The sequence below is a fragment of the Citrus sinensis genome, chromosome 3 (assembly GCF_022201045.2).
Source record: "Citrus sinensis cultivar Valencia sweet orange chromosome 3, DVS_A1.0, whole genome shotgun sequence".
In the NCBI taxonomy this organism is placed as follows: domain Eukaryota; kingdom Viridiplantae; phylum Streptophyta; class Magnoliopsida; order Sapindales; family Rutaceae; genus Citrus; species Citrus sinensis.
Genome location: NC_068558.1, coordinates 41097085 through 41120348, shown reverse-complemented (window position 1 = coordinate 41120348; position 23264 = coordinate 41097085). Strand labels below are relative to the sequence as shown.

General features: G+C 36.3%; 5 protein-coding genes across 5 annotated transcripts; 4 read left to right on the top strand and 1 right to left on the bottom strand.

Moving 5' to 3' along the window:
* Positions 1-202: 202 nt before the first annotated feature.
* LOC102611687 (histone-lysine N-methyltransferase SUVR3) lies at positions 203-2283 on the top strand. The gene is made up of 2 exons (XM_006479103.4): positions 203-971; positions 1773-2283. Exons 1-2 carry the CDS (start codon positions 203-205, stop codon positions 2159-2161), a joined length of 1158 nt encoding a protein of 385 aa, XP_006479166.2. The 3' UTR covers positions 2162-2283.
* A 980-nt stretch (positions 2284-3263) lies between these two features.
* On the top strand, positions 3264-4642 carry LOC102611391 (LOB domain-containing protein 20). Its single transcript, XM_006479102.4, has 2 exons — positions 3264-3764; positions 4111-4642. The coding sequence occupies exons 1-2, from the start codon at positions 3387-3389 to the stop codon at positions 4483-4485; spliced, it is 753 nt and encodes a 250-aa protein (XP_006479165.2). The 5' UTR covers positions 3264-3386; the 3' UTR covers positions 4486-4642.
* Positions 4643-6598: 1956 nt separating this feature from the next.
* Positions 6599-9207, top strand: LOC102610592 (ubiquitin-conjugating enzyme E2 2-like). The gene is made up of 5 exons (XM_006479100.4): positions 6599-6900; positions 7003-7028; positions 7410-7499; positions 7673-7761; positions 8680-9207. Exons 1-5 carry the CDS (start codon positions 6776-6778, stop codon positions 8806-8808), a joined length of 459 nt encoding a protein of 152 aa, XP_006479163.1. The 5' UTR covers positions 6599-6775; the 3' UTR covers positions 8809-9207.
* A 2854-nt stretch (positions 9208-12061) lies between these two features.
* On the top strand, positions 12062-15638 carry LOC102610902 (ubiquitin-conjugating enzyme E2 2-like). Its single transcript, XM_006479101.4, has 5 exons — positions 12062-12356; positions 12448-12473; positions 13152-13241; positions 13408-13496; positions 15166-15638. The coding sequence occupies exons 1-5, from the start codon at positions 12232-12234 to the stop codon at positions 15292-15294; spliced, it is 459 nt and encodes a 152-aa protein (XP_006479164.1). The 5' UTR covers positions 12062-12231; the 3' UTR covers positions 15295-15638.
* Positions 15639-16266: 628 nt separating this feature from the next.
* On the bottom strand, positions 16267-21907 carry LOC102610286 (probable inactive leucine-rich repeat receptor-like protein kinase At3g03770). Its single transcript, XM_006479099.4, has 9 exons — positions 21183-21907; positions 19623-21098; positions 19089-19222; positions 18677-18917; positions 18066-18271; positions 17918-17970; positions 17480-17591; positions 16859-17144; positions 16267-16702 (listed from the first exon to the last, which is right to left on the bottom strand). The coding sequence occupies exons 2-8, from the start codon at positions 20962-20964 to the stop codon at positions 16872-16874; spliced, it is 2361 nt and encodes a 786-aa protein (XP_006479162.2). The 5' UTR covers positions 20965-21098; positions 21183-21907; the 3' UTR covers positions 16267-16702; positions 16859-16871.
* Positions 21908-23264: the final 1357 nt, after the last annotated feature.

Below are 23264 nucleotides of genomic sequence, written 5' to 3'. Positions count from 1 at the left end.
TCCAGCCTTCCAGGGATACTTTGGTTATAAAGTCACCAAAAAAATAATTATAAAAGCAGTCTCGCATATATCTCTTAAGCCACATGTTATGTCACGAAACCCCCATGTAATTGTTTCGCTTCTGCTTAATAATGATAACAATTAAGACCTTTAGAGCAAGTGGTCGAAACGACATCGTATTTTCCGCGTGTACATTCTGTTCATGCTAAAATTTAAAAACCACAACAAACGAGATGCGAGTTCCAGACGACACAGCATTGAAAACTCGATGGCATTCAGCAAAGCACCGACGGAGCTGATAAACCGTCACAAAAGAACCATCGAAGTAGATGAAGAACAAAAGCAGAATCAATTCCTTCAGTGGGCTCGCTTAATACTCCCATGGCTAACCCCAGGGGAGCTCGCCAACGTATCTCTTACATGCAGAACCCTTTCCCAAATCTCCAAATCCATCACTCTCTCCCGCTCTCTCGATGCCTCCAGGTCCGTCGAGAATTTCCCGATCCCATTTCACAATGCCGCCGACAAAACCCCCTACGCCTACTTCATTTACACCCCATCACAGATAATCCCTCCTCCTTGTCCTGCCCAATTCCCACCACGCCAATTTTGGGCCTCCACCAATGCTGCTGCTGATGCTGAATCCAACTCTTCTCTGAGTCGACTCGGGTTTGACTCAGTGAGTCTTGTCTGCGAGTCAGACGAAAGTGAATCTGGGTGCGACTGTGAAGAGTGTTTTGAGGTGGGACTTGGTGACGGGGTATTTGGGTGTCCGTGTTTTTCGGGTCTGGAGGATGTGGGCATAGTGAGTGAGTGCGGACCGAGTTGCGGGTGCGGGTCTGAGTGTGGGAATCGGTTGACTCAGAGAGGAATATCGGTGAGATTGAAGATTGTGAGGAGTGTGAATAAAGGGTGGGGTTTATATGCCGATCAATTCATAAAGCAAGGGCAATTCATCTGTGAGTACGCAGGTATCGGCAAAATGGAAATGTATGTTGGCATTTTTGTAATATTTGTTTAGAGTTTTTGATGCTTGTGATTTTAATTATACATGTGCCTAGTTGCATCTGCTTGATGATTATTTGATACAGTAAGACTTATTATTAGATTTAGCGCGTGCCGTTGTTGGAATTATATTTCTGCTGTGTTACGATAGTATGGAATCATAAGTTCATAGTTTTAGAATGGGATTGTGCGGATGAAGGAATTACATTTGTTTATTTATTTTGACCAAGAAGAAGACCACCTTCAGTTCGTACAATTCTAGTTCAATGGCGGTATTATCGAATCCCATGTTTCAAATCTTATAGTTGTTATCCCTTATTATTTGGATTAATTTTGCCTAATTGGTAGGCAAATTTTGTTCGTCTAATACAGCTTATATTTTACATCTGCTACGTGGTAGAATAGAGTCTATAACCACTATGTTTTGCATCTACCATAGGGCTGTTTAGCTTGCCGTTAGCCATATCTTCCATTTCTTATGACTACCATTATATAGCTGCTTACTTTTCCTGAGTTATAGCTTTGACTCTCTATTGTGTTTTCTCCATTCAACTAGCCATTGTTGGGCACTTTGGGTGATGTTTTTTATCTTTCTTTCCATTCTTCCCACATCACGGGGTTTATGAAACATTATGGTAATAACTGATTGCTTTGAATTGGTCTAGTGTGTAAAACATTTTCAGTTACTTGGATATTTAAGAAATAATTATTGTTTGTTTCTGTGGACATTTGTTAGAAATTGTCTTAGTTGATGTTTACTTGAATAGGTGAACTTTTGACCACAAAAGAAGCAAGGCGGCGGCAACAAATCTATGATGGACTTGCATCGAGTCCCAGAAATTCCTCTGCTCTTTTGGTCATAAGGGAGCACCTTCCATCTGGAAAGGCTTGTTTGAGGATGAACATTGATGCCACAAGAATTGGAAACATTGCTCGATTTATTAATCATTCTTGCGATGGTGGTAACCTGTCGACAACACTGGTGAGAAGCTCAGGATCTATACTTCCTCGCCTCTGCTTCTTTGCTTCAAAAGACATAAAAGAAGGTGAAGAGCTTGCTTTTAGCTACGGGGAAATTAGGGCCAGGCCAAGGGGCCTACCATGTTACTGTGGCAGCACTTCTTGTTTTGGAATCTTGCCTTCAGAGAATACTTGAATCTATCTCTTGCAAGATTTACCCCAAGTTCACCCTACTCTATATGTTTAACGAGAAGAATTATCTTCTGTCTTCTTGGACCAGTATATATTTTTCTTAATCTTTGAGACCCAATTTTGGAATTCAATGTTGCAAATTAAAAATGATGTGTAGTGAAGTTGCGTAGGGATGTCGAGGAGGAGTGAAAGTTAAAAAGGGTGAGTGCAAAATGCATTACTGGAAGTGTCTGGAACTTCTGTTACTGTTAGCATTAGCAAGCTTGGAGTTGGAGGTGAAGCATCCCACACGCCACGGGCAGCACAAATATTGTGCCTTCTCATCAAGACAACCCAGCCTTCTTCATGTATCATGATTCATGTTACAAACTAATAACCTTAAATATTAACATCATTATTTTATTTTTCAAATTTTCTCATCTTAAACCTGTAATTAATTAATTAATTAATTAATTAAACCCATAACCCACCCACCGACACCTCCTTTGCCCGTGCCCATCACACTCTCAGGCTCTTCCCATTTCAATCTCTCCCTCCCTCACCAACCATAACGTCCCTCTCTTATTTCTGATATCATAATTACATTTTAAAGATAATTAGCGAGATACACGTTTTGTAGAGGAAAAAAAAATTATATAAACAAACTATAATTAATTAATATATATCATGGACAATAGCAAAAAGATTTAATCTCGTCAATACGAAGATATATAAGTTCTTTGATTTATTCATAAATAGCCATTTATGTAGTTTATACCAGAAAAAAAAAATTACTTTTAAATATCGATGGTAGGATAGTATTAGCCTATATCTCAATTTAATGACACTGGCATGATACGATTGCTCACCTTCTAGAGCATATCAACATACATGGCACCATCATACAAAGCCTAATAGATAAAAATTTGAACAACAATGTATTTATCAACGTAACATCACTCGACGATGTTTATTGATTATAACATTAGCAATATTGGTCATTACATTATTCGTGTGTGTGTCTGTGTATATACATCCCACATTTATATGGAATTTACAAAAATGGGTTGTAGTGGTCATACATATTCTTTTTTTAAAGACAAAAACGAAAAAGATAAAGAAGCTTACCACATTCACCATGCTACCCATCACGAAACTAACGTGCCCAGCGTCATAATTTCTCACATATAAGTAACAACTCCACCACCTTTCCGTTTTGAACAAACTCTGAGCCTAACCCAACCCAGAAAATGGCTGAGCAACAGCCCGACCCCATATCCGAACCCCGTCGAAGGGGCGCTGGAAAACGTGCCACCACCGCGCCCTCGCCAGAGGCCGAGCCCATGTCAGCACCTGCACCAGCAGCTCCATGTGGGGCATGCAAGTTCTTGAGGAGAAAGTGCGTTAGTGGGTGCATCTTTGCACCCCACTTTGGCTCAGACCAGGGAGCTGCCCGGTTCGCCGCTGTGCACAAAGTCTTTGGTGCTAGCAATGTATCCAAGCTCTTGCTACACATTCCGGTGAACCGGCGGCAAGATGCTGTGGTTACTATATCTTACGAGGCCCAGGCCCGCCTCTCCGACCCGGTTTACGGTTGTGTTTCCACCATTCTTGCTCTGCAGCAACAGGTTTTAATTTGCCGATAGTAATTAATTTTGCTTCTAAGCCAAATGCTCGTTTCAGTTACAAAAATTAATTAATTATTACTATTATTTTATATATATAAGAGTAGATTAACTACCAATTCTTGCGCGTACCGCTTCATGAGAAATGTCACATAAAAGGTGACAAAATTCTGGTAAAAATAAGGGCGTTAATTGAAATTTGATCAATTACTTTGAAAATTTTACATTTCAGCATTACAGGTTTTTTTTAGTTTAGCCCTTTGAAGTTTGTAATTTATTCTTCTGGCCCCCATTGAACCAAAAACTGGAATTAAAAAAAGCAATTGATATTATGAATATGAAATTGCAGGTGGCCTCCCTGCAAGCAGAGCTAACAATGGTGCAAAATCAACTTTTAAACAGTAGGTTTGTGATGGCAAACGCTCTCCAAACATCACAGCAACCGCAACAGCCGCAACATGTTGCATTACTGCATCAACAGCAACAGCAGCCTGCTTACTCAAACAGCTCCTCGGCCTCCACAAACTTCATTAACATGAGCAACCTTGCTTCCAACTTCGACTTTGCAGCTGAGACAGTGCTATCTTGCCACAGCATGGAACCTCTTCATGAACTTTCAAGGCCTGCCCACGACGACGAAGATGATGAAGAAGAGAGTCAGATTCCAATCATGTTTACTAATGATCATCATCAGATGCTTCACAATCACAGGAGAACAAATTAACTTCCGTTTTATGTTCAGGGTTTCTTGATTTTTCTTTAGTTCTCTCTTAATAATTAACAGTTTAAGTGATTTTACAGTATATGTTATATAGTTTTTATGGACTCATGGTAATCAAATACATAGAAAGCACTGGCCTTGCCGATGCTAGATTGTACGATCTTTGAGCAGTTCTTTTATATACAGTCCAGGTCCATCACTATGCCCAATTAATTGGATTGCAAGATCTCACAGTCCCACTTGCAGCAGCCTGTCCCCGAGTCATATTGGAGGAAATTAACGAAATAACATAAAAAACTACACATTAGGAAATTAGCGTACAAGCAATTGTGATACGGATGTATTAGATAGAGGACTAAACACACACCAACATACAATGAAACAAAAAAGATTACAAATTTATCGGGGTCAACTCTGATTAGCGTAGCTAAATTGACCCCAAAAGGTGAAGAATTTAGATATAATAAATTATGAAGAAATTTACACTTTATAGTTCATACAAACTAAGAAGGGGAGTTGAACTCTTTCCAACTAAAGCAAGCAGTGTTGAATCTTAAAACGAAGTTGGTGTTGGACCAAAAATAAAATAAATCTAATAAGGCCCAAAGAAATTTAATTTCAATAAGGTTCATTTAATAAATTTTTTCTTAATTAAATCCACGAAGTGGTGGACAAATCATCTAGAATGATTCTCCTAAGTAACAAGATTTCAAAGCTCAAAAGACATTGAGGTTCTAGGCTCTTATCCTAGGACAAACCTCTTAAATTTGAAGGCTTTTATAATCTCAAGGTCTTAGTAAAAATAATCTAAGGATAAAACGTTTTTTTTTCTTTTAATCCATGACAAGTTTGTATATTCATATGTCAATCAACATGGGTACTAAAAGATAAGTATTGTCAAATATCACAATAACAATGACATTTGTCATTAAAGTAACTAAGACTTAAGTTAAATTCATTTGGTTGATAAATATGTCTTTCATTTTCACTAAAATGTAAGAAAAAAAAATAGACTCAAAAAGTAAAAAGTCTAACTTTCTCTCTCTAATCTTTCTCCTTCTAAATTTATGTTTCCAAAAGTCTGGTAACTGACTTGACTGTCAAAATGTTATATTAATAAAAATCAATATGTAAATTTATATTATTAAGCTAAAATTCCACATAATATATTAAATTCTAAATTTAATCAACGTAAATATAAAATTAAAATTTTAACATCAATTATACACAAATTCTCGATTTTAAGTATGAAATATATAAATTCATAAAAAAATAACCACAAATACCATGAAAATTTCATGGGTGTGCGACTACGGCTCAGGGGTGAAAGAGAAATGGGTATGCGGCTACTGCCTATGGGTGAAAGAGAAATAGTTTAGAAGGTTAGATTTTGCGACTGCTGCTGCTCACAGGTGAAAAAGAAATAGTTTGGGTTTCCTTTAGGTTAGATTATGAGTTGCAACTTGCACACACCACACATGACATGTTTGCACTCTATATTTATTTTATTTATATACTTTTAGATTTAATTATTTTTAATTAAAATTATATTAAAAAAACTATGAATTTGGCATAAATTCATGTGGATATCCATCAGATGTTTACCTAATACTAAATCCATCCACAACATAATGCGGATTTCAATTCCTAATATCAAACCCGCTCGCAACCCGAAACAGACCTGTGTGAATGGATTTACGGGCTTGCTTGCGAATATCATTATCGTCCCTGATGGTTATCATTAAATGACAAGAGTGCTGAGCTAAGCATTCGAGAAAATGAGGAATTTGCAAATATGGACAAAAATGCATCCATAATATCAAATTCCTCAATATACTCATACTCTCTGTAGAATTTTGCGGGTGGTGTACTGGTGTTTGACGTATTGCTGCACTACATGCTTTCCAATGAGAGAACATGTGAAGGATGCAAGACGATTTTGGAAAGGAGTTTGGCCAAGGTCAATTTCGATAAATACATATGTGTACCACTTGTGTGTGGGGTGGGGACACTGACTAAAACGAATTGAATTAATATCAATATAAAATTTAAAAAAATGTGTGGAAAAATTTGTAACTTTATCGTTAAACATTAAAATTAAAAAAAGAAAAATTGGTGCTCACTGCTCAGCCAACCCCGGCCCCGGCCCGTTATTGTCATTGTTAACTCGCATGCAGCATCCTCACAAGATTTTGCCCAGATCTCTTCTTTCTCTAGAAGCTTCTCCTCTCATTCTCCCCCCTTCCCCCCTCTGCAAAAGCCGCTTCTCAGTTTTGCTCTCTAAAACGCCACTATGTCAACACCGGCGAAGAAGCGGCTGATGCGGGACTTCAAGCGCCTCCAGCAAGATCCACCCGCCGGAATCAGCGGGGCCCCTCAAGACAACAACATCATGTTATGGAACGCCGTTATTTTTGGGTATTTGTTTTAATTAACTTTTGTTTTTGTCTTGTAACTTTTCTGGTTTATGTTTTGATTTTTGATTTTCTTGTTTGTTTTTCATTTGGTGATGTTTCGTAGGCCTGATGATACTCCCTGGGACGGAGGTGGGTATTTGATTATCTTTGATTTTTACAAAATATTTATGCTTTTAATTTTACTTTCATTCAGCTGTAAAAATGTAAAACTTTTGTTAAGCTGAATTATTGGTTTTGCCTAATATTTGATTGTAGCTTATTTTTGTTGAATTTTTGTTACCTAATCGTGGACAATCTGCTTCTGTAATTAATCATATGTTAGGTTGTATGTTATGGTATACTTGCTTTGATTTACATTGTAGGCTTAAAATAAAGACTCCCACTAAACCGGAACCACCATTAAGTAACATGATTGCCTATGACTTATCATATTTCGTTATAGCGTCTCTTTTTCTTGAAAGTTATAGGTTTTTGCAAGTGTTGTTTTAGCTATTTCTTGAACTTTTCCAGGTACGTTCAAGTTGACTCTTCAGTTTACAGAGGATTATCCGAATAAACCTCCAACAGTTCGGTTCGTTTCACGGATGTTTCATCCAAATAGTACGTCATTATCTTATTTTTAAAATTTGTTGCTAATGTTTTATTGATGATAAGTTTCTTGCTATTATTCTTTCTTTGAATTTTGCTGATTATTGTGCTATAGGGATTCTATGGCTCATGGTCTTGATAACGATTGATTTTGATTTCTGACTCTTTACCTATGGTTTGATCAGTCTATGCGGATGGAAGTATCTGCCTGGATATATTACAAAATCAGTGGAGTCCTATATATGATGTTGCAGCTATACTGACCTCCATCCAGGTGAAACTTCGTTTTGACTTTTCTTGTTCATTCTTGTCTATTGGAAAGAGATTCTGTTTCTTGTTTATCATTGATTGAAATTGGATGTTTTCACTGTGCTTAATTTCTTATAATTAATGCCTGATTAGCGAGAACTTGCAAGAAAATTGTGCTTTTGCATCAAAGAAAGAAGATACTAATGATATGACTGGTAACTTGTTTTGTCCTTTTGTTTCGTGTATATGTAATTCCTCCCATTTTAAGGAAATGAGGAGATAGTTTGAATGGTATACTCAACTAAGTCAAAAATATGATATTATTGGCTAAATATATCTAAGAGTATCTGAACCTAATAAGATCTTAGTGCTCATGATGTCCGAAAGCATCTGTCGGCTTACATTTCTGTACCGTGAAGGCCTTTTTCCATCATTATGTATATTTTTTGTTATATTAAACAAACTTAAAAAGTGAATCTTCCATGTTTAAGACGATCATCAATATCCAATTTTCAAAAAAGTGTTGTTGTACGTACCATATCTAATACTTACTAAAATGCATTGGAACATTTCCATATTTGCCTTGTGATGACAAGGGTTGCATTGTTTGGTTTTCAGGATATTTTATCCTGTTTTGCTATGTCAATGTTAGTTAGTACACATGTTTCATTAAATTGAAATGTTCCTTAGTACCAGGTTTCATTGATTCTGTCACCATATGTTGGCCCCCTGTATTATCTTCCCCATTATTTCAAAACTTTATTTTTTTTGGTGTAATTGGTTAGTCAATTGCTTTCAAATATGTTATGTATGCACTTGCCAACTTGGTTTTCAAATGATATTTAGTACAAATGATGGTTGATCTTGAAGCAAATGAGCTTGTGAGATTCGCAGTGGTTGTATTTATGATTCTAACATGACACTACTTATATGTCTTTACCAGTCGCTGCTTTGTGATCCAAATCCAAACTCCCCTGCAAATTCTGAAGCAGCTCGGCTGTTTAGTGAGAATAAACGAGAGTACAACCGAAGAGTGCGTGAAATAGTGGAGCAAAGCTGGACAGCCGACTAAAAGTCCAATGAAAGCACCGGCCGGTTATGCTGTAGAAATAAAAGATGAAAACTGGGGCTGGTGTGGCTGGTTTGTTCAATAGTAGTGTACGCCGTAATCAATCTGATTTCAGGTGCATTGTTATTAGAGAATCTCTTCGGATTCTTCCTCCCAGATAGCTCTGGTTGAACCTCTTGTTAATTTCTCAACATTTCCATCTTCTTTTCAACATCTTTCATGTAACTGTAATTTATCTGTAGCATTTGTATAGGGGTATTATTGCTGCAGTGAATCAGTGATGTATGTCTTAAGACAACCTCAGAGGAGCTCTTTTTCATTGGAATTATTTAGTCGGATTTTTGGATGTTGTGAACGGCCATCTTGCATTGTATTTTTATGGTGATTGCTTATTCTGTCAAAGCCCTTTTTTCTCCATTACTGTTGGAATTTATTATAACCTCTCTCTTTTTTATCTATGTTTTTCAATATGCTTGAGCTTGACAATGTCCGCATTGCTGGAGGTGAAACCTTGTAACTATATTCCCTGAAATAGGGATGAAGGGAGGCAATTAAGTTAGGAGGTGGCTACAGGACCATACTTGATGGGATGCAGGATGTAACTTAACAGGCGTTGGCAGTTAGGCAGCTAGCTTTTTGTCTCTCCTCTTCAACTGTTAACCTTGTGGTGATGATTGTCACAAAATGGGCAAGAGAAGAGTGATAGAAAATGTTTTGAGGCGCGAATCGATTGTTGCTAGGCTATGAGCGAACGGGATGAGCACGTCCTATGTAGGACCCTAAAATGTTTTTGCTTGCAATCAGGCCTTTGCTATAATACATGCATACATACATGCAAGGAATAAAAAAATTAAAATAACATTGCCACTTGGCAGCCAAACAGTTGAAAAAAAAGAAAAAAGAACTTGGAGCTCCTTAAACGATTAAAAAATTATGAAATAATATAATAAATAAAATAATACTTATTTTACTAATATAGGCCATATAACAATAAAAATAATAGTTTTAAGTTTAATGGTACCGGTATCAGGTTAACTGTAGGTGTTTTGTATTTATTAATCCATAAATTATATGATTCTTAGGGTTGTTAATGATCTCAAATTTTATATTTATTACCCTCAGTTTCAAGTTTAATGGTTCCAATAATAAGTTAACAATAGGTGTTTCATATTTATTGGTCTATTAATTGTATAATTGTCAGTGTTGCAAGTTAATGATCCCTAATTTGATGTCCATTACCCTCCGTTTCAAGTTTTTTTGGTTTCAAATTTAATGGTTCTAATATCAAGTTAATGATAGATGTTTCATGTTTATTGGCTCATTAATTGCATGATTTTCAGGGTTGTAAGTTTATGACCCTGAGTTTCATGTGTATTGCCTTCAGTTTCAAATTCCTTGTGGTTTTAAGTTTAAGGGTCACAATATTAAGTTAACGGTAGGTGTTTCATGTTTATTGGTCTATTAATTGCATGATTTTCAAGGTTGCAAGTTAATGATCTCAAATTTTATGTTCATTGTTTCAAGTTTAATGATCCTAATATCAATATTAATGGTAGTTGTTTTATATTTATTGGTTCATGATGTGTATGATTTTTAGGATCTCAAGTTTTATGTTCATTACCTTATGTTTCAAGTTATTTTGTTTTCAAGTTTAATGGTCATAATATCAAGATTAATCGTAGTTGTTTCATATATTATTGGTACATGATTTGTATGATTCTTGAGATTGCAAGTTTATGATCACAAGTTTCATGTTCGTTGTCTAAAGTTTCAAGTTATTTTGGTTTCAAGTTTAATAGTTATAATATCAATATTAATGGTAGTTGTTTCATATTTATTAGTTCAAAGTTTCAAGTTGCCAGTTTTACATGTTTCCATTTCTTGTAAATTTTTATTATTATTTTAACGCTAAGATGAATCTCAACCATTGGATCTACTCCATTTAATCTATCGATAATTTTTTATGCATGTATGAGATACATGCATGTACTGTAACTCCCCCCATCAGACCATTATGCATTATGTCAAGCCAAGATGAAAGACCAGAAAATTCTGCATTTATTCGAGGGTTAATATGGGAAAGAATTTTTCAAAATAAGGTGTGTATTTATTTATGGGTCGTCGAGAGGAGAGGGATAATATTATAGAATTAAAATTTAGTAGCATAAGAACCTGAACGTTGGGGGCTAGTGAAGGGTAGAGAAAAGTTTCCGAACTCGATGCGAACCCCAATTCGGATTAAATTAAATTGAGTTTCAGATACTTTATCCTCTCCACTCCCGTACAAGATATTTCAGCATTACAAACAAGGGTTATTTTTAACCAGTACCCAAGTGTTTCAACATATTTTACCGTGCACCCAATTATTTTGATAAGTATTACTGCACGCCCATTCCGTTACTTTTTGCCGTTAAGTAAAACGGCATAAGCTATTATATATTGAAAAGACTAAAATACCCTAAAATAAAGATGCCCTAAAATTTTAGGTTTTATTAGTTTTGCATTGCAGCCACCAACCACCATCTCTACAATCGGGACACCATCAAGGGCTATGATTTTTGCAACCGCCATCCCCACCATCGTGACACCACCAGCAGCATCGTCGCCATCTTGCCGCTACCAGCATCTCACGACTCTTGTGCGCCACCTATTTTCGCCACCAAATTGCTTGCGCTTGCCGCGACCACGCTGCAACTTGTGAAACTTAAGACGGCAGAGGAGAACAAGGCGAACAACCCTTGTTGTCGGTCATCGGATTTCGGCAACAGCAAATTACCCTTGCATTGTTTTTGTTTTACGTTTGAAATGGAGAAGAAAAAATTAAAAAGGAAAGGAAAACGGAGAAGGAAATGAATATAATTTTTATTATTTTAGTTCTTACATACTTGCATTTCCTGTTTTACCCTTTTGATCGTTAAACTAACATAGAATTTTAACGTTTTGGGTGCGTGGTAATAGTTGTCAAAACAAGTGGGTGTATAATAAAAAATATTAAAACATTTGGGTACTGGTTAAAAATAACCCTACAAACAATTACTGGTAAAATGGATGATTCTTTCTTAAAAAATAAAGTAATTGGTGGTGGCGGCGGTTAATTTCTTTCGAAACACATAACAAAATTACGTGGCCCCAAGCACAACGTTGCGGTAAATGACATAAAACAATTTGAAGTTTGAACAGCTCAGATCCCACGCGTAATAAATAAAAAGTAGAAGGCGGCTGTGACTAGCTGAGTGTGTGAGTGGGACTCACAATTCACAAACCAAAACTAGCTGGCGGTGTTGCACAGGTTATGCCTATTGCCTGGGCCTATTGCTATGTCATGGCAACTCGTATGCAGTTTCTTTAGATTAGATTTTTGCTCAGATCCCTCTTTTCTCTAGAACTTTCCTCTCTCGTTCTCTCTCTGTAGAACACGACGTCGCCATGTCAACACCGGCGAAGAAGCGGCTGATGCGGGACTTCAAGCGCCTCCAGCAAGATCCACCCGCCGGCATCAGCGGTGCCCCTCAAGACAACAACATCATGTTGTGGAACGCCGTTATTTTTGGGTACTCTTTCTTTTCTTCCTCTTCTTCTTTTTTGTACTTCTTTTGGTTTTTGTTTTGAATTTTTTTTTTCCTTTTTCGTGGTGTTTTGCAGGCCCGATGATACTCCCTGGGACGGAGGTGGGAATTTTATTATCTTTTTACTTTATAGAAATAATTTTATGCTTTTGATTTCATTTTTCACTCAGCTTTTGCTTGTTAGGTTTCGTTCATTAGTTTTAATGTATAATTAAGCGAAAGCTTTGATGAGCTGACTTTTTTATTTTGCCTGTAACTAAGCTGATTCTGTGTATAGAACATGGTTGAATTCCTATGGTTCTTGGCTTGTGTTGCATTTGCTGTTGTGGGTCATAACTTGTATATATTGTTACAATTTAATTACCTTGTCCATGTTTGTGCTAGTGGTTTTTTTTTTTTTTCTGGTTTGATGTTGAGAAAATTCGATCACCTCTTTTTTTTTTGTCATCATCTTTGATCAGAAGGACTGTCAATATGAGCAGAATGAGCTATCTTGTAAACGATGCTTTCACGTTCCAAAATTATGTAAATGGTGTTTTTGATGGAATTTTAATTGCCGAAGTGGCTTTAGATCGATTGCTGCATGATGGTGGACAATCTGCTTTAGTAAATAATTATACCTCTGTTTCTATATCGTGCTAACCTTGCTTTCAGTCGCATTTGAGGCCTAAATACTCCTACTTAACAAAAATGATTGCTTATGCCTTATCCTTTGTCTTTACAGTTGAAATATTTAGGTTTTTGCATTTGTCATCTAAGCATTTTCTTGAATTTCTTCAGGTACGTTCAAGTTGACTCTACAATTCACAGAGGATTATCCAAATAAACCCCCAACAGTTCGTTTCGTCTCACGGATGTTTCATCCAAATAGTATGTTATTTGTAAATTATTTTTCTATTTATTGATTAATTATATTTTTCTTGTTATTGTTCTCTTTGAAATTTGGTGATAAATGATATGTTGCTTGTTATTATATTGCACATGGTCTTCGTAATGATTGACTCTGATTTCTGACTTGTGCCCATGGTTTGATCAGTCTATGCAGATGGAAGTATTTGTTTGGATATTTTACAAAATCAGTGGAGTCCTATATATGATGTTGCAGCTATACTGACCTCTATTCAGGTGCAAATTTGTTTGACTTTTCTTTCGTTTTTCTTGATTGTGGGAAAAGGATTCTATTTCTTGTTAATCATTGATTGATATTGGATGTGTTCTGCCTGCGTAATTTCTTATAATTAATGTTAGTTATTGAAAGCAAATTGCTTTTTTGCTTTGAAGGGGGGAAAAAGAAAAGAGAATAGATAATATGACTAACGCATTTTTTAAGGTTTCCCCTGTTAAATGTTTTCTGTTTCCCCCTTTTCCGTATTTTTGTAATGTTTCCTGTTTCCCCCTTTCTTCTTTTTATAAGTCCTTCTACTTAACTGAAACGTGGAGATAGTTTGAATTGGCAACTGAATCACACCCATGATATTAGTGGCTAAAAGTATTTCAGATTGTCTTACCCTGACGCAATTCCAAGTGCTTATGAGGTCAGAAGGCTTTTGATGGTCAACAAGCCTGCACTGTGAAGGCATCTTTTTTGCATCAATATATATGTTTTCATATATTAACTGAAAATAAATGTGAATCTTCCATGTTTTAAGACAATCTTCGAAATAGAAAATCTGCTGGTTTGCATAGACCAAAGTTCCTGTTTCATCAAATGATGACTTCATATTATTTGGTTTGCCTACTGTGTTCCTTTGTATCTTTTATGTGCATAAGAAAGGCTAATTGCATGGTGTTTCTCCTTTGTTTGCTTCCCAACATATCTTGCTTCTCTTTTATCTGTGATTTTATGACCTGGTCACTTTATTATTTGATGTTTAAGTTTATGTTCTGAAATAAGACACATAAATATTACTGTTTGATGCATTGATATGAATGGTTTTAAGTATTTTCCATTAAAGAAATTTGAGGAATCTATAGTCAGTTGTCTCATCTGAAAAATGCTGTAAACAAACTGATTTTTGAGATTTAGTATCAAACACGCGACTGTTTTCAAGTGTTTCTATGGACTAGACAAAACAAGGCTGGAATTCTAGTTATCTAATTTTTAATCCATGCGAAAGCTAACATAAAACTGTGATATAGAGCACTTTTTACTGTACATAGACGAACCTGAAAAATTTCATGCTCATTCCTAAACTCATGTGCATGGGGTCAAAATCGTACAATGACAATTATCCTGGGTAGTATTACTGTTGGCACTCTTAATCTGGAATCTTTTTTTTTTTTTTTTTTAACTTAAAATGCAATGGAAAGTTTTCAAATTTGTCTTTTGACTTAAAATGCAATGAAAAGTTTTCAAATTTGTCTTTCTCATAACAATGATGGCATTGTGGAGCATTTGTTATGATTTTGGCATTTTCTTTTTATCTTTTTGCTCTTTGTTGATGGTAGCTGGTAATCAGTATACATGCTTATTCAAACTGAAATTATCCTTGTTACCAGTTTGTGACTGACTTTTCTTTTCCCCCTCTGACTGACTGACTCACTCACAAAATGATGGAATCTTGCATCATCTTCTTCATCAACATTTCAAACACTTATAGTTTGGTTATAATTTGTTCTTTAAAATAATTGGTTAGTAATATGGCTTGCAAATATGCTATGTTTGCACTTGACAATTTGGTTTTTGCATGAGATTTCATGTGAGTTATGGTCGATCCTGAAATAAATGAGCTTGGGGGGTTGTCAGTGGATGTACAAGATGATGCTAACCCGATGCTACTTATGTCTTTACCAGTCTCTGCTTTGTGATCCAAATCCAAACTCTCCTGCAAACTCTGAAGCAGCTCGGCTGTTCAGTGAGAATAAGCGAGAGTACAACCGAAGAGTGCGGGAAATAGTGGAGCAGAGCTGGACAGCAGACTAAAAGCCTAATAAAAGCACTCTGGTTGTGCTGTAGAAATAAAAGTGGAAAATGTTACTGGGAGGGCTGGTTCTGAAGTGAGGTTGTTCCCTGGATTTGTCCAATAGTGGTGTGGTTTATAAATCTGATTTTCAGGTGCATTGTTATCAGAGTAGAGGATTTCTTGGGATGATTTGTAAACAGCTCTGGTTGAACCTCTTGCTAATTTCTCATTTTTTTTTTTCAAATTCTACTTTTGAAACATTTTTCATCTAACTGTAATTTATTTGTAGCATTTTTATAGGAGTACAGTGATGTCTTAAAGACAATCTTCAACTCTCAAAAGAGGAAACAGAGGAGCTTACTCACTGGAATTGTTTTGTGGGATTTTTGAATGTTGTGAATGGCCGTCTTTTAGCAACTCTTATTTTGCATTGTGTTTTATGGTGATTATTTTTTCACCAAATTCCCTTTCTTCTCCATTACAACCTCATTTTCCTTTTACCTCCCTTTTGGAGTTTCCTCGAGCTTGAGCGTGTGGACATCCATGGACATGAAACCTTGAAACATTATTATTTGAAGAAGAAATGAAATATAAAGGTAATCAAGAGGATGACAACTGACATTGAGGACCGCGAATTATGGGGGCCATGAGCCAGGAAAGCGATTGCATAGAAAAAGTGAGCAGACGCGATAAGACATGGGATAAAATCCTGTCTTAGTCTAATGAGTGAATGGAGACTTCTTGTCCTGGCAATATCTGATACGCCCATTGCATTGTAAGTTGGATGGAATATTAATGGCTGCAGATGGATCTCGGAATTCGGTTTAGGTTGATGATATCTCACTAAACTTGTAGCTTTTAACTGAATGTTATTCAAACAGACTGATCTTGAAACTTGAATTTTGACAGGCCACACCTACGGCTAAACGATTTTGAGGTTGTAAATTGTAAAAATTTGAGATTCAACCCGGATCCCAGAAAGAAGCAAAACGTTCGAAAGTGAACAACCATCTCCTGCCAAAACATTGGGCTTAGATATTTGTATACAATAACATAGAAAAAGCTTGTACATCATTACTTTTAGCTGCACCTTACAATAGTAAAGAAAGAGTAATGGACGCAGACAACATATCCCCATTGATCATCATTGAGGAAAAATATTAAACAAATGCATAGATGATTTGACTGGGATACGTGACCTGCAACCATTGATCTATAATCCAGGATATGTGCTGGGATCCCACTGTCGTGAACTGGAAACAAGATGTTTAGCATAACAAGAGACAGCTAGCTTTTGGTCTCCCTGAAAAATGTTATCTTCAACTGTAACTTTAGAGTTGTTTGTCGCAAAAATTACATGGAAGGAAAGAGGTAGGAGTGATAGAAAATGTTCAGGCACAATTGTCACCAAGCCATGTACAGCATGTCCTGCATTTCAAATTTTTTGTTTCAAATCATTAGGCACAATGTAAAGCCAAGATTGAAGACCAGAAACTCAACATTTACTGGAGAGTTTGTAGGAAATAAGATGTGTATTTATATCAAAAGATTTGTTAACAGGTATATATATAGCAGTGTGAGAACCTGAATGTTGCAACTAATGAAAGGAAAGGTGTTGGCGTGATGGCCGTGGAGGTGAGATTGGAGACCCTTCACTGCTCTGAGAATGCCATGCATCCTGAACTTGAGCAGCAAACTGCAAATTCCATAGCACGTCCTCAACTGAAGGTCTCTCTGCTGGGTTCTTAAGCAGACACCTGACACAGACTTCCATCATTGTCTTCAGTGACTCATCCAAACATGCCTTGTTAACTGCTGGATCAACCATGCTCCGTCGTGCTGATTCATCAGCAGTAACGACAGCTTGTAACTACAGAAAGTCAAAAGGTATGCTGTCATGAGTAACCAGCTTGTAATCATGAAGAGGTTTCGGTCAATGTTAACATGACATAGTTGTAAGCCACCAGACTAAGGATGCAAAGAAGAGAAACATTCAAGTTTTAGCAGTGGAGTTGGCATAAATCTAGAAGAGCCTGAGTAGACGCAATTTTAGAACACAAATCCTAGGGTGTTACTGTGTTAGCTGTGCACCAAAGAGTGATCAAATTTCCCCGGCATTCTGAATTCTTTATATAATGACTGAGAAAGAAGAATGGATATGAAAGATTTTTGAAAGAAAGTAATGTAAACAAGCAGAACCATTACCTGATTTTTCAGAAGATCCACTTCTTTCCTGGATTTTAATGGCCTCCCAACAATAATTTCGAGTAAAATTAATCCAAAGTCATAAATGTCAATCTTTTCTTCAAGTTTCCCCCTGCCAAATAAGAGTGTAGAGAGAACAGTTCTTACATCAATTTAAATCAGAATGAATTTGTTTTGGTAGAATTGTATGACTAGAAAATTCTAAGAGCAGAAACTTGAGGAAATTTGAAGATTGTCATCACTTATTTTCTCATAGCAGTAGATATTCATGCAGCATGATTTATTAGTGCATGATCTTATACCTTTTATACCCAACATATTCTTTTTAGCAATTTTAGTTGCCCATTAAGGCTTCCTTTTTAGTTTTTCCTTTTTTGTTTTTTAATATTTCTAATGAACTGCAACAACATTTGTCAGAATATTGAAGCTATTACCTACCTTGCACTATTTGTAGGATCTATGGATCCAGAATAAGGGATTACATGACCAACCTGCACAGATGAAGCAAGCTACAAATCAACTGAAAAGTGCATGGTACTGGAAAAGATGGACAGAATGATGCAAAGTAAGATTCTCTACTTTTTACCTTCTCGGCATTTTCTGCTAATAAAGGCAGGTTATAACTGCTAATTTTTGCAACAAGGTTCTGATCTAGTAGAATGTCTGTTATTTTCAAATTATTTGAAAATACACCAGGCACAATCCCTGTATGTAAAAATTGTATGCCCTTTGCCACCCCTATTGCAGCTGATATACGTTGTGTCCAAGTAAGTGATTGGTGGGCATGCCCTTCTGCACATAAGTATCTAAGACTTTGAAACCAGCCAGAACATAAAGGCAAAATCTAATTAACTGGATATAACAAGCAGTCAGGATGGATGACATAAAATAGTAATTTCTTGTGATTACTATGGAACATGATTCAGATTCGGTCTTTTCTTGATGACTTTGAACAACATATTTTAAAAACCACGAATTATTCTCTTTAAGTAAATTAATTACTTGCAGGAAACTGACTATCTGGCCTGATTGATTACTTTATTCAATGACTACACGCAGGATCAAGGTTAAAAAATTCACAGCTACTTTTGAAGACCCCATAAAGCCGGCTTATAGAGCAGAGGAGTACAAAAGAGTGGCTTCAATTACTTTATATCCTCCACCCTGAGAAATGAATCAAAGATTTTCATGAATTACCAGATATCCAGCTCCTTAGTGTGCCGTTTGGAACGTATTCGAAGATGAGAAATATTCTGCTAACACTTGAATCATCAAAGTAGCATTCAAAGCAGTGTCCAAGAGCACTGACTAAATGACGATGTCTGAGTTTTGATATCAGCTCTATATGGTGCATGAAGTTTCGAGTGCTGTGGCATTTTTTCATTTTAAGACACCTAATGGCAACAAAGGTACCATTCTTCAGGCGACCCCTGTACATCTGCAAGCATAAAATATGTGAGGTGTAGAGAAATGCTGGACCAACTTTTCCTTTTCCGTTCTTTGAACGGATCACGCAAAGGGAAAATACAATTTTATCAGAACTGTCATACTGTGCATCATTGCGACATGAAAGTAGGCATCATATGTATATTATACCAGAGTAGCATACCTGCCCTTGAGAACCTTCACCCATGAAAGCAGAGGTGTCGAAGTTGTTTGTAGCTTCCTCAAGCTCTTCCAAGGAAAAGGTTCGATAAGCGGGAAGACCAAGTGCTCCCAACTTCATTGTTTGAGAAATATATCCTTCAGGGGGCACAAATGATCATATGGTCAATTTTAATATAGCTTAAAACTTGGACAAAAATTTAACAGTTCAAGAATATCATTAACTGGCTTTAAGACAAGAACACAATCATCACTCAATTTCTTGCAACTGACTGGTCAATAATTTCTATGTGAGGGCTTCAAGTTGGATGATCAAAATAGAGTATTCAAAGACAGCCTTTCAATTAAAACTTATGGTCCTATGTCCTAAAAATGCAACACTACATCGTGTGTGGACACATGCATAAATACATTAAAGCTTGCACAATGCATGACTCCAGTAGCAGCTTTGAGGTGTGCCCAGATTCATGCTTGATTTCAACAGAAACACAGAATGGGAATTACTTGGCAGGGGGATTAAGGGGAGATGAAGCCTTACTTGCATCTGAGAGGAACTTCGAGGTGTACCCAGTTGAAGCATTTTCTTGAATTAATCTTGTTGGAGTCTTCTTCATTGTTTGCTTGGACTTAGTTCTCCTAACAAGCAAGAAAGCTATCACAACCAGTGAGATTCCCCCAATAATTCCTCCTATTATACTCAACGCAAGAACTGCTTTGGAAACTTGTTTCTGCTTCTTTTGCAGAGGTAAAATTCCCACTGCCAAAGCCTCATTCTGACAAAAGGAAAGCGGGTGTTGATTTTCATTTCCAGCTGCTAGACAATTTCTGGCATACAGGACAACCCTGTTTTTAGAACCTGCAAGTAGACAATTCGGCAACTGTCCAGTCAGCAGATTTGATGACAAGTCCACAAATCCAAGTTCGGGATTGCAAGAAAGATCATCGAAAAGCTTCCCGGTGAGTTTGTTATCAGCAATATTCAAATAAGTAATAGAAGGCAAGGATAAAAGTGCTTGAGGGAATGGTCCAACAAATCTATTAGATGAGAGATCTAGCCGCTGAAGCTGATAATAGGAACTCACTTCAGCAGAAATGGCAGACCTAAACTTGTTTTTGCTCAGTATCATTGTAACCAACTTTTTACCAACTTTAGGGAACTGAGGTCCCAAAGCATTATTTTCCAAGTCAAGTACTTGAAGGTAAGTCAAACCGCTGAAGTCAGGAACTTCTCCGTAAAAGTGATTGTTTGAAAGCGCAAGAACTCTAAGATTCTCCAAGTAACTAAACGAATCAGGCAAAGTCCCATTGAACATATTATTCCTCAAGCTCAAAACAGCCAAAGCCGGTAATGAACCCAACCAATCTGGAACGCGACCAGCAAGCATGTTTTCATCAAGTATGAGTGTTTGAAGGCTAGTTAAAATTGAAAGCTCCTGAGGTATAGCACCATTCAGGAAATTTGAGCTCATATTAAGTATTTCCAGTGACGATAAACGTGAAATTTTACCAGACAAGGGACCCCATAGACCTAGAGAAACCAGCCTGAGGACTTTCAAGTCCGGAAGCTTAACAAGAGTCGTCACAAAGGAATCCATGGAAAAGCTTAGAGGCAACATAGGAGCTCTCTTGTTGCCGACTATATGCAGCTGGGTTATGCTCTCTTCGTAGCATACTACAGTTAAAGACGAGGTTGGTTCTGTATTGCAGAACTCAGTGGTGATATTCCAGCTGCTTAAAACAGCTGGATTGTTTAAAAGCCCTTGAATCCTCAAAAGGGTCTGAGCCTGAGAAGACTGCAGTTGCTCCGAATGATTGACCTGAAGCAAAATATAAGCAAGCACCAGAAGAGTACACTGACTGAATCTGGATGCTCTTGCCATCAATGCATAGAAAAACGAACACTAGAGAAAATCACAAAGGGATTCTAGAGCTTTTAAAAATCCGCTGGGATAACAGAGTGATGCCTCTAGCTTCTCAATTACAGAAGCGCCAGCTCCCAAGATCAACAGAAACTCTGCAAACATTATACAAATTACAGATAATTTATCATTCGACATTATCATAACTAAAAACTTCTAAAGGATCATAAGGAGCTTACCTCTTGAGAGACTGATTGAACAAAAAAGCCAGCTAATTTCCAACAATATACCTTAAAGACTTTAGAAAGGTCACTTGAAACTAACTTTGAACACATAAATTCTGACTTCAAAACGAATTAATTCCTTGCCTAACTCATGAAGAAATCCCCTCACAAAACAGAACAAAACTTCTACCATATAAACCAAAGCCCAGTTAATTCAGATCATCACTTCAAATAAAAAAAAAAAAAAAATTTCTCAAGTCATAATCTCTTCATATTTCTTGACTATCCTCTTCGGGGGGAAAAAAAGAAAAGAAGAAGAAGAAAAAAGCAAAAATTTAGCAACCATACATTCAATGCACAGACACTGTAAATCTCACTGACACACAAAGAAGCTCAATTTCAGTTTCTGTTCACAAGCCAAGACATTTTATTGACACGGGTTCAAAAGAAAATTGCAAACACAATGACTGAATGACAAAACACTTCCCACTAGCCGACACTCTCTCTTGAACACCATACTTATCATGACAGCAAAACTAATGCTCTCTTAATTTTTGCTTTCTTAAAAAACAAAGGGGAAAAAAAAAAGCGAAAAAAAGAAAAGATTCTTGCTGACGGGGGGAACCCTTTATTCTTCACTTGCTGCTTTCTCGCTGCATGCAGCGAATTTTTTGGTTATAAAATTTGGAATTTTGAAAATGATTTAATAATAAAATTTAAATGAACCGAACAGAATTTTTAAGGTAATACAAATTGTAAGCTTTGGCATCACTTTCGTTGTGGGGTGGGCTTTGGCTTTCTCTGGTTTTGTCCCTCCGAAACGTGGGACCCACTTTTATGTTCCGTCCGTTGCTTTTGGCGCCTTTGCTTCTTTTCTTAACAGTAAAAATTGTTCGCCTCTCATTTCATTTTGACAATTCGATTTGATTCCTTACATTTTTCATTTCGCGTTGAGTTTAAAGTTTTTTTTTTTTTTTTTTTTCTCAAGAGGTCGTGATAACTTATAACATCACCCTTTTGCACATCAATTGATGATAAAAAAAAAACAAATAATAATAATAATAATAAGTTGATGAATCCAACACTCATGCAATTTGAGAAGCATGTTGGAAATATTCAGGAGGGATGAAAATTCCTATATTAACAAATAATCCTCACAGATGAAAAATTACGAAAGCAAAAAAAGAAAGAATTTTTTAGCCCTCTGGATTCTTAAAATTTACAGATGTTTCTATAAATGATACAGACATTGAAACTTGGGTTGCACGGCAAAACCACATACACATAGCTGATAGCTCGTCCTTTATTAAGGAAGAAAAAAAAATAGTAGTCACTTCAAGGGACTCACTTGTCAACAATGTTGTGTTGTACTTTAGCAATGGATGTCCCATTTTCATTATTTCTTCCTAATAAAGCAATTGATAACAGAATATTAAATAACGCAATAATATTCTTGGAACCGAGTAGTTGAGGGTGATGGCATTTCTCAACTAAAGTATTAAATTTTAAAATATCTTGTATAATATATACACTACTCATACTGTCATAGATATATATATTTTTTTTCAATCTAAATATCCATATTTTGTAAAATAAAGACTTGTAAGATTGGCAAATCAACACGAACTCATTAAGATATAAAAATATCCAAATTAGAGAATAGTTATTTAAGGGTATATAGTTGTCAATCGTTGTAACTGAACTTTTCTCAGATATAAAACCCAAATAATCCAAATTTTATTAGAACCCCACCCCCCAAAAAAAAAATCATAAGTTAGTACTAAATGTTTATCGTTAATTTATTTGTAGGTAATTTTCTTAAGTATTTTTAAGCAATCAATTTGTGAGAAAAACACTTGGATTTCTTTTTCTTTAAAAATAAAGTTGAATAAGTTGTTGAAAACCGCCTTAATTGAAAATTAAGCTAAGGTGTTAGTGCAGGCACCAGGGATTTGTTTGGTTCCAACAATTATAAGCAATGGAATTTGCGATAAAATGGTCATTGATTGAACATTTGAACGTGATGAACCACCTCATCCACCAGACAAGCAAAATTAAATGCATAAAAGGTTTTTATTTACTTGGGAAAAAGACAAT

Excerpts from the sequence above, each read along its gene's own strand:
- LOC102611687 (XM_006479103.4), top strand. The coding sequence starts at position 203 with ATGCTAAAATTTAAAAACCACAACAAACGAGATGCGAGTTCCAGACGA. Across the intron at positions 972-1,772 it reads ATTCATCTGTGAGTACGCAG|GTGAACTTTTGACCACAAAA; the intron begins GTATCGGCAAAA and ends TTACTTGAATAG.
- LOC102611391 (XM_006479102.4), top strand. The coding sequence starts at position 3,387 with ATGGCTGAGCAACAGCCCGACCCCATATCCGAACCCCGTCGAAGGGGC. Across the intron at positions 3,765-4,110 it reads TTCTTGCTCTGCAGCAACAG|GTGGCCTCCCTGCAAGCAGA; the intron begins GTTTTAATTTGC and ends ATGAAATTGCAG.
- LOC102610592 (XM_006479100.4), top strand. The coding sequence starts at position 6,776 with ATGTCAACACCGGCGAAGAAGCGGCTGATGCGGGACTTCAAGCGCCTC. Across the intron at positions 6,901-7,002 it reads TGGAACGCCGTTATTTTTGG|GCCTGATGATACTCCCTGGG; the intron begins GTATTTGTTTTA and ends GATGTTTCGTAG. Across the intron at positions 7,762-8,679 it reads CTATACTGACCTCCATCCAG|TCGCTGCTTTGTGATCCAAA; the intron begins GTGAAACTTCGT and ends TGTCTTTACCAG.
- LOC102610902 (XM_006479101.4), top strand. The coding sequence starts at position 12,232 with ATGTCAACACCGGCGAAGAAGCGGCTGATGCGGGACTTCAAGCGCCTC. Across the intron at positions 12,357-12,447 it reads TGGAACGCCGTTATTTTTGG|GCCCGATGATACTCCCTGGG; the intron begins GTACTCTTTCTT and ends GGTGTTTTGCAG. Across the intron at positions 12,474-13,151 it reads TGATACTCCCTGGGACGGAG|GTACGTTCAAGTTGACTCTA; the intron begins GTGGGAATTTTA and ends GAATTTCTTCAG.
- LOC102610286 (XM_006479099.4), bottom strand. The coding sequence starts at position 20,964 with ATGGCAAGAGCATCCAGATTCAGTCAGTGTACTCTTCTGGTGCTTGCT. Across the intron at positions 18,918-19,088 it reads GTGAAGGTTCTCAAGGGCAG|ATGTACAGGGGTCGCCTGAA; the intron begins GTATGCTACTCT and ends TTATGCTTGCAG. Across the intron at positions 17,145-17,479 it reads TGGATCTTCTGAAAAATCAG|TTACAAGCTGTCGTTACTGC; the intron begins GTAATGGTTCTG and ends GACTTTCTGTAG.